Source organism: Octopus bimaculoides, chromosome 3 (assembly GCF_046866305.1).
Source record: "Octopus bimaculoides isolate indiv1 chromosome 3, ASM4686630v1, whole genome shotgun sequence".
NCBI lineage: Eukaryota > Metazoa > Mollusca > Cephalopoda > Octopoda > Octopodidae > Octopus > Octopus bimaculoides.
In genome coordinates, this window is record NC_142930.1 from 54,578,081 (window position 1) to 54,587,253 (window position 9,173).

The following is a 9,173-nucleotide window of genomic DNA, read 5'->3' on the forward strand; positions in this document are numbered from 1 at the left end:
TATATGGATACAAAGATTTAATTGTTCTTTCTCCAGCAGATGCTAGATATATAAGCAAATGTTTAGGGAGGGAGTTGCTTGTAAATTAAGATGATACTGTTTCTCAGTCCCAGAATCTGACACCATGTGCTGGTATATGATATTGCAAGATGCTACATAGCTTAGCTAGGTAAATGCTGCTTGTCTTAGCAGTTGGGAATAGAATCAGTTCCATTTGTAATTGAAATCTTCTGAAAATATCCTCTTTTTTTTTTTCTTTTTGTATGAAGTCTGTAATATAGGAATGACTCAGTTTATAACAAGCCTATATTGTCAAAAGTCTAGATATATTATTTCTAGGTGTGTGTACTTTATCATTCATTCATACATATATAGGTGTGTGTGAACTTTATAAAATATACACATACACACTATACATATATATATATTTATATATATATTATATATTCTACCACACCAACAATAAAGGATAAATAAAAGCTTTTATAATTTTGAGAACAGAAATATATTAATTAGAAATGCTAAAAATAACTGGATTATTGTCACATTGTAAAAAAAAAAATACATGCTCACAGCCAGAGTAGCGTTGTTCAAAAGTTAACCATGAACTGTAACCATAGTATTAGAGCCAGTTATGAGAGTTGTATGACTTGTTTTAACAACACATAGTTGCTGCTCTAGCTTTAATATAACCTCTTTTGTTAGTGTTAATAGCTTTTTCACAATGCCAAACTATTTAGTTTGTATCAGATGATAGAAAATAGCACAATTCACAAATGTTTGACTAAACTTTGTCAATGTTCACTAAGTTTCATTGTATGAAAACACCAAACAATATGTCTGTGAGGGTGTTTTATTAAAAAATGTTCCTTTTTTTTGTAGCTCTTCACATGCAACAACAACCAGTCCAGGGTGTGAGGGTACAAAACCCTGGTCAAAGTCCGCAATCGTTAAAACTTTCGCCAGGCCCACAGCCTCAACAACAGTCACCTGGCGGACCACCTCAGGTGGTCAACAACACTAATAGTAACAACCAAGTTAATCAAGGTCAGAGAGTAATGGCACCAAGTATTCAGCAACTACAGAATTTAGCTTTGGAAAAAGAGCAACTTAAAAAACGAGCAGAAGAAATCACACGACAGGTATCTGATCCTTTATCATTGTCGTTATTGCTGTCATCTGGAATGTTTGTCAGTGGAAGTTAATATGGGCTGATAGAGGCACAGATGGGCTTAAATAATGCAATATAGGCTGTTCGTTGGAACTTTACCACAGGAAATTCCATTATATCTTTTTTTAACAATATCTATTTCTCTACTTCATCCAGTTTACCTAGCTGAAAATATGTGTCACTCCTTCCTCCAGGTTGACTTATGAGAAATGGTTCCTGGCTGGAAATGGTTGTCAGCTTTTAAATCCCTACAAGTGATTGAACTACCAAAGTTCTCTCAGTTATCCTACCATAATAAACTGGGAAAATGTGTGTGAGCATATAAATGCTTACACTCAGTCACATACATAGGTGAATACATGCACATACATAAGGACACACGGAATGATTCACAATTGGCTAAGTTGTTACAGCTGGCCAAAATGTTTGTAGTTTCTCTTGACATAACAGATGTTGTACTGTAGTTACACTGGTGCTTGACTGTCAATGATGCTGTTTATGAAGGTGAAAATAGGAACTACAGGTGAAGCACTACCTATTGTTGTAATAACTGATGAAAGTTTCATCCAATTTCTATTTTGGTGATTTATTGTAGAAGGTTTAAATAATATTAGTAATATCCTTGATACAAGGTGCATCTAAAGCGTGTTGATTCCTCTTAGTGTTTAAGAAACAACCCGTTTATATATATCCTATGCGGCCCAGAAATAATAGTACAGTCAAAGATTACACATTTTATTGCTAAAATATGATATATATCTGTACTTGAGTATGTAATATTTGCTGTGTTACTTTTGGGGTGCTCTCTACAGTAAAGTAATTCAGCTTGCACATATACCCAGTATACCCGATGTTTTTGTTTAAATACAATAACTTAATTCCTTTCCTGTTGTTTTGATACATGAACAACTTTTCTTATATTTTTATAGTCCTAATAATTTTTGATGGTTAGTAATTACATGGTTCATGCATCTCCTATGTTGATTAGTTCTCACACTCCCAACTGCCAGATGGCAGTTGACTCACCTGAGTTCATCCACCTTTTAACTGGTATACATACATACATATATAGATACATGTTTCTCCTCTTAACTTTGGTTAACCATATGACGTATCATATAGTTGAGTTATCAGAATTCAACAGACGACGCAGTGTTTTACAGCAAGATGTGTTTAGTGACAGTTATCTTACTATCAGCCTGATTTTTATTATTTGTTATAGTATTCTGGATTGATGAATCTTAGCTTCTACTCCTAAAAAGAAAAACAAAACCTTCAAAATGTTTCACTAGCAGCAAATATATCTATTAGTAACAATGATACCTTTATTGCCACACAGGTGAAATGGTTCAAAACATGAGCTGAAATACTGGAGTTCTAAAGTTATGAGTCCATATACAGAGTTGGCCAAAAGTCAACCAACAGTAAATCAAAATTCCGTAAATACTATCTGTAACTCTACTGACTCGAATGGAAAAATGTGTCATTCAAAAAGGACTTCAATTTGAACAATTTCCATGATGTTTCATATTTAGATGCTTTTATTAAATTCATTTAGTTGTTAAACATAAATAAATCTTGGAATTAAATGGTTTTGATTTACTGTCAAGTGACTTTTGGCCAACCCTGTATTTTCTAGATTAAGTTTTTTTTCTCATATTTCTTGTATTACTTAGAATTGAATATCACTATCATTCTAAAGTAAACTGCTCATCAGTAATACACTTTTTTTACCTCTTTTTCTTGCTTTGTAAAATTCTACAAATAAGTTATCAAACATTGATCATCTAATTCATTCGATTCCAACTTGCCTCACTGCCTGAGATCAACCCTGGTTCTATGATATAAACTTTCTTGTTTTAAAGTGATCTAAATTGAAACCTTCCGTCAAATGTTCATGTTAGTTTATGTTCTAAACACCATATTAATAATTACTAAATTTTTCATTACTTTGAAAATTATTTGAAGTAAAAGGCAGTGTATTTCAACAGAAATATAGTAACAAAAGTGTCAATTCTGAACAAAAGGGTCAGTTCTAATTAATAATTGAAATTAGATTGATTCTCAAATATTAATAAGTATTCTTCCAATATAGTTTGTTCAAAGGTTTAGAAATTGTAAAATCCTTATTTGTAAGATATCAAACTCTGATGTCAATTGTGGTATTTTTGTTGTTCTCTAATTTGAAGGAATTGTTGCTCCGAGCACAGATGCATCCTGAATCTGAAATACCAATCCCACAAACTAGTGAAATGACTTCAGTTGCTGATCCATTTTTAGGACACACTACCAATCAGGCAGACCTACACTCAAGACAAGAAAGTTCAGATAGTGGACTTGGTAAGACCAACAATACTCTCTTTTACTCCTTTACTTGTTTCAGTCATTTGACTGTGGCCATGCTGGAGCACCACCTTTAGTCGGGTAAATCGACCCCAGGACTTGTTCTTTGTAAGCCTAGTACTTATTCTATCGGACTCTTTTGCCGAACCGCTATGTTACAGGGACGTAAACACACCAGCATCAGTTGTCAAGCGATGTTGGGGGGACAAACACAGTCACACAAACATATACATACACATACATACATATATATATATATATATATACACACACACATATATATGACGGGCTTCTTTCAGTTTCCATCTACCAAATCCCCTCACAAGGCTTTGGTCGGCCCGAGGCTATAGTAGAAGACACTTGCTCAAGGTGCCATGCAGTGGGACTGAACCCAGGACCATGTGGTTGGCAAGCAAGCTACTTACCACACAGCCACTCCTGTGCCTTGTGTGTGACGCTTACAGCACCTAGGTTTCCCAAGTGCTCACCTATCTAAGTACTCACTAGTCTCGACGTTGCTTAACTTCAGTGATTGGATGAGAACCGGTGCTCTCTGATTCCCTTTTCATATGAAAGGAATATAAGCAAACCATCAACAGTTGTCAAATTATGTGGAACACACACACACACATACACACTGAGCTTCTCCACGGCTTTCAGTTACCATATTCACTCACAAGCATTGTTTGTGTTGGCACTATTGTAGAAGACACTCAGAGTGCCACACAGATGCACAAACTACCATATGGTTGCAAAGCAAACTTTTTAACCATACTTCCTTGCCTGCACATACATTTTATATATCAGAAGTCTGTAGAAAATATCAGGCCTCTGTTCTATACATGATTTGATCACTGTTACTCCATACCCATTGTACTTTTAAACACATCTACAAGTCAACACAACAACCTTTACATGGCTGCTTGAAATAAGTAACAGCTAGATTTGTGTTGTGTCACACCAATCTTGAACATAAAAGAAAACTACATTGGGCAAGGTATTTCTCAATGCATTATGTCTGGAAAAACAAGCGGATGATCACATCTGGAATGTCTTCAATCACGCAGCTGCTAGATCTGAGTTGACCTGGATCTAAATGACAATCTAGATGTATCCTGAATTTTTAGCTACAAATTCAGAATGCTTATATGCTTATGTTGTAAATATATGATGAAAGAAAGTGACTCAACTATAATACACCTGTCTTAGTTTCAGCACAGAAACAGATCAAATATCTTCTGAAGTGATTATAGTATAAGAATTTTGTATTACACTCACATACACACACACATGTGTGTGTGTGAGTGCCCCTTTTGTTCTGAGTTTGAATTTTGCCCTTTTATCAACAGCTTCTCTGAGGTGGAAAACGAGATCATCAGAGGCTGGCTAATAGTGCTAAGCCTTATCCCAGTTGCATCAATAAACAATGAGCAGGCCCCTGAACAAAGCTGGGTTAACATCAAGACAGTATATGCATAGACACAGCAGGCTGGAAGTACTTAGAAGACATTTGTTTGCCCAAGGTACCACACAATGAGACTGAACCCCAAACTTTGTGTTGGAGGAGGAAAATTCTCAACCACACTGCTATACCTGCATCTATATGTACACACACATATACACACACACACACGTGCGCATGCGCATGCATATATATGTATAGAACATGATACAACAAGAAATAAGTTAAGAAATTGTTGAGAGATTGTTTCTTTTGTTGTAATCATAATAATTATATACATATATCTGCAACAATAACTAGCAAGTGAATAAGTTTGAAACTTTAAACAGCTGTTATAACTGAGTATGGTTGTTAACCAATATTATTGAATTGGCCCACCATAAAACTGTGTTTGATATCAAATTGATATTCATCTTGAATAGTTTTGACCATGTACAAGCATGCAAAAGCATTACCATTACTATGTTGCAGAGTTGATAGCAATAGTGTGCAGATGTTGACCAAATATATTTGCATATTAGAATTAGAATGCTATAACATAATGCTACTCCAACCACAAAGGATAAATAATTGTGCAAGTCATTATATTTGTATGGTTCGTGAATGTCCTGTGTGTTTCTGCTGTTTCTCATTGCTAGTATTGTACTTTACAATAATGTGATGTGAAAATTAGCTTGGATTAATAGTGTTGGCAATATGGAAAGCAATAGTGATTGAATATTACCACCAGTAGCAGGAGAAATCGATGATGTTGACTTATATAATTACAGGGGATCATGCATATTATGATGTGGTAGATGTACTTGAGATAGAGAAGTTAGTGTTGTTGGCCCGTTGATAACATTATCATAATTAATAGATGTACTTGGGAAAGACTATATGGAAATTATGTGTTCAGTTAATGCTTACTGAATATTATCATCTTCCAGTTTAATCCAGGTCATGTTTCATGCATCTGTGAGAAATTTCATTTCAGTGTATTTGTAATGAGCCATTTGACAACTCATTAAAAAGGTTAACTGTTATTTTTAATTGTCTGTCGAATAATTTTTCTGCTGGAAATAACCTAATTACACCAGTTGCACTGTATTGGTTAAAGTACCCCATTAGCAAATACTCATCAAACTTTCCAGCTGATATATTGTAACCTTTTAAAGCAGAAGTAATTGTTTGCACAGTTCTTTCTGCTGTGCATTTAGATTTTGGCCTACAGGTAAGACTTATAACCTGTCCTTTAATTAAATGAATTCTGGTCCATTGTCTAACATCACTGTCATTAAAATACCAAATCTAGAGAAGATGGGAAATAGACCTTTCCCTGCATTTATCTGAGCTTCTCCTGTTCATAAAAGAGTCTTCATTCCAAGTTGCAAATGAATCATTCTGTATTTATCTCCTGTTTATAAGCAATGATATCATTTTCAAAGTTTTTACCTGTGACACTATTCACCTACCAACCTACCAAACTATGTCATATCAACACTATGGATTTCCTTTCTGTCTTTATTCTGGAGTTTACTTGTTTACATTGCAACTATTAAGAACTCTCCACAGTCTGAGACTTTTCCTGACCTGGTCTATATAATCTTTTACGTATTTGTTTTTTTTTTATATATATATATATATATATATATATATAAGTATAAATATGTCATAATCTAATATATATGATACCTGTTGTCTGCCTTTATGCTTTTGTTATAATGAAGAGTGCCAATAGCCATTTTTCATTTAGGCAGCTATCACATTTCTTCATTTAAAACTGGGATTTAGGCAAAAATTTAACCTGATTACTGAGCATTGATTGTATTATACCTATTGTCTTAGCTCATTTGACATTGTATTACCCATAATATATATATATCAGCATTTTTATATCCACTTTTCCATGCTCACATGGGGTGGATGGAATTTTATTGAGGTAGCTTTTCTACAGTTGTATGCCCTTCCAATCACTAACCTTCACCTGTTTCCAAGTAATGTAATATTTTCCCATAACCAGACATGTTTTTACAGATAATTCAGTACAAAGGACACTGCTTGCATGAGGGTGGCATTCATCTACGACTATCACAGAATGTCAAAGCAAGGAGACAATAACACACACACACACACACACACAATAGGCTTCTTTCAGTTTCCATCTACCAAATCGACTCACATGACTTTGGTTGGCATGGAACATAGTGGAATTGAACTCAGAACCATGTGATTGGAAAGCGAACTTCTTACTATACAGTCACACCTGCAACTGCGTACTTGTGTGTGAAAGTGTTTGTGTTTATATATATACTTTTATTCATATTAATTTTTCTTTTTACCATTGATTATGAAACATATATGGTTGCTTACATCCACATAAACATATGCATTTCAGTCCAATTACCATTATTTTCCTTTTACCCTAATAAATCAGTGTGGTTGGTTGGTTGACTGGTTGGTTGGTTGGTTGGTTGGTAGAGAGACACTGGAAAGTTCAGTTTGTTGCTTTACATTAACATTTCTGTCTGTTTTAGAATATGAGTTTATTATCTTATTTTTCATCCCTCTGAAGATTGATAAAATATATACCACTTATACTGCCGTCATCAGGTATCATACATCTGTGGTGCATTGATGACACTACCACAAGAGTCTTCTTGATTAAGTGGGAGTTCTCCAGCTGCTTTGTCACTGTGCTAGTGTAAAATACCTCTGACTATGACAAACTTTCCCATTGAAGACGATGTATGAGTGCTCAGCTTTTGCTGAATGACCTGCACGGCTGATTTGTTTATAGTGATGAAATATATGCACTGTACATTAGCTCACTCCCTCCATCAAATCAACATTGCCTGAACAGGTGCATGGTGTACCACATATCAGGTGTCAGAGTGATTGCAGTGCTCTGCTCAAGAACACCACGCACCACCTGGTTTAGGAATTAAAATCATGATCTGGTGATTGTGAATGCAACACCCCAACCACTAGGCCATGAATCCTCACCACCTCTGGCTATATATATATGACCCTTCTCTCACATTGTATATAATATTTTGTTTTGTAAAACAGAAAGCTTCTATATCTTTAAAGCAGACATGTTTTTTTAGTTGTTGAAAGTTTCATCTTTGAAAATAGCAGTAAAATGGAAACAGTTTTTGATAAATTGTGAGTGAGATGAACAAAACTGTGACACATTTTCTAATTATTACAGGTGGAATGGGGACCAACTATAGTTTAAAATCTTCCGAAGATTTCCTGTCAAATGTAGATGAAATGGACACACAAGATGGGGGTGAGTACCAATTGTAACAAATTTATTACCTACTGATTTTGGAACACTTGAAGACTTGTCTAAGTGCATGTGTGTGTGCGTGTGTGGTATTATTTAGTGTGATGTATTCAATTCCATCTATTTATAAACAGAATCTGTTACACCAGTGATTCTCATAGCAAGGAATGGACTGTGAGGGGGAAAATTGTGTAAACAAATTGCCATTTTAATAAAATTAAGGCTTTATATATCCATAGATATAGATATAGATATGTATGTATTTTCCAAAGAGTGACAAGTTCAAAATGAAGCTATGTTCTACCACTTAGAATTAAGTACTCAAAGATAAACCTGAGTGTGAATAAAATATTCAATCCATAATCATTAGTCTAACAGAATATATTTTGTTGCACTAACAATTATGGATTAAATATTATATATATATAATTTGATGACTGACACCTGTGCCAGTGGAGCTCTAACCGCACCATCCAAGCGTGATCATTGCTAGAGCAGCTGTCTGGCTTCCATGCCGGTGGCATGTAAGTAGCACCATTTGAACATGATCGTTACCAGCGTCGCCTTACTGGCACGTGAAAAAACATTTGAGCGAGGTCATTGCCAGTGCCACTGGACTGGCTCCTGTGTAGGTGGCATGTAAAAAACACCATTTGAGCGTGGCCGTTGCCAGTACCACCTGACTGGCCCTCATGCCGGTGGCGCGTAAAAGCACCCACTACCCTCTTGGAGTGGTTGGCGTTAGGAAGGGCATCCAGCTGTAGAAACTCTGCTAGATCAGATTGGAGCCTGGTGCAGCCATCTGGTTTGCCAGTCCTCAGTCAAATCATCCAACCCATGCTAGCATGGAAAGCGGACGTTAAGCAATGATGATAATATATATATATATATATGTATGTATATATATATATATGTATGTATATATA

General features: G+C 35.3%; 1 protein-coding gene across 2 annotated transcripts in view; it reads left to right on the forward strand.

The window, feature by feature from the left end:
• The window catches only part of LOC106880285 (transcriptional coactivator YAP1), a 104,196-nt gene that overhangs the window by 85,628 nt on the left and 9,395 nt on the right, over window positions 1–9,173 (forward strand). For both annotated transcript variants that reach the window (XM_089348988.1, XM_089348989.1), the window contains 3 exons: window positions 883–1,142; window positions 3,361–3,511; window positions 8,170–8,250. In XM_089348988.1, the coding sequence (XP_089205114.1) occupies window positions 883–1,142; window positions 3,361–3,511; window positions 8,170–8,250 (492 nt within the window). The remainder of the gene's footprint in view (window positions 1–882; window positions 1,143–3,360; window positions 3,512–8,169; window positions 8,251–9,173) is intronic.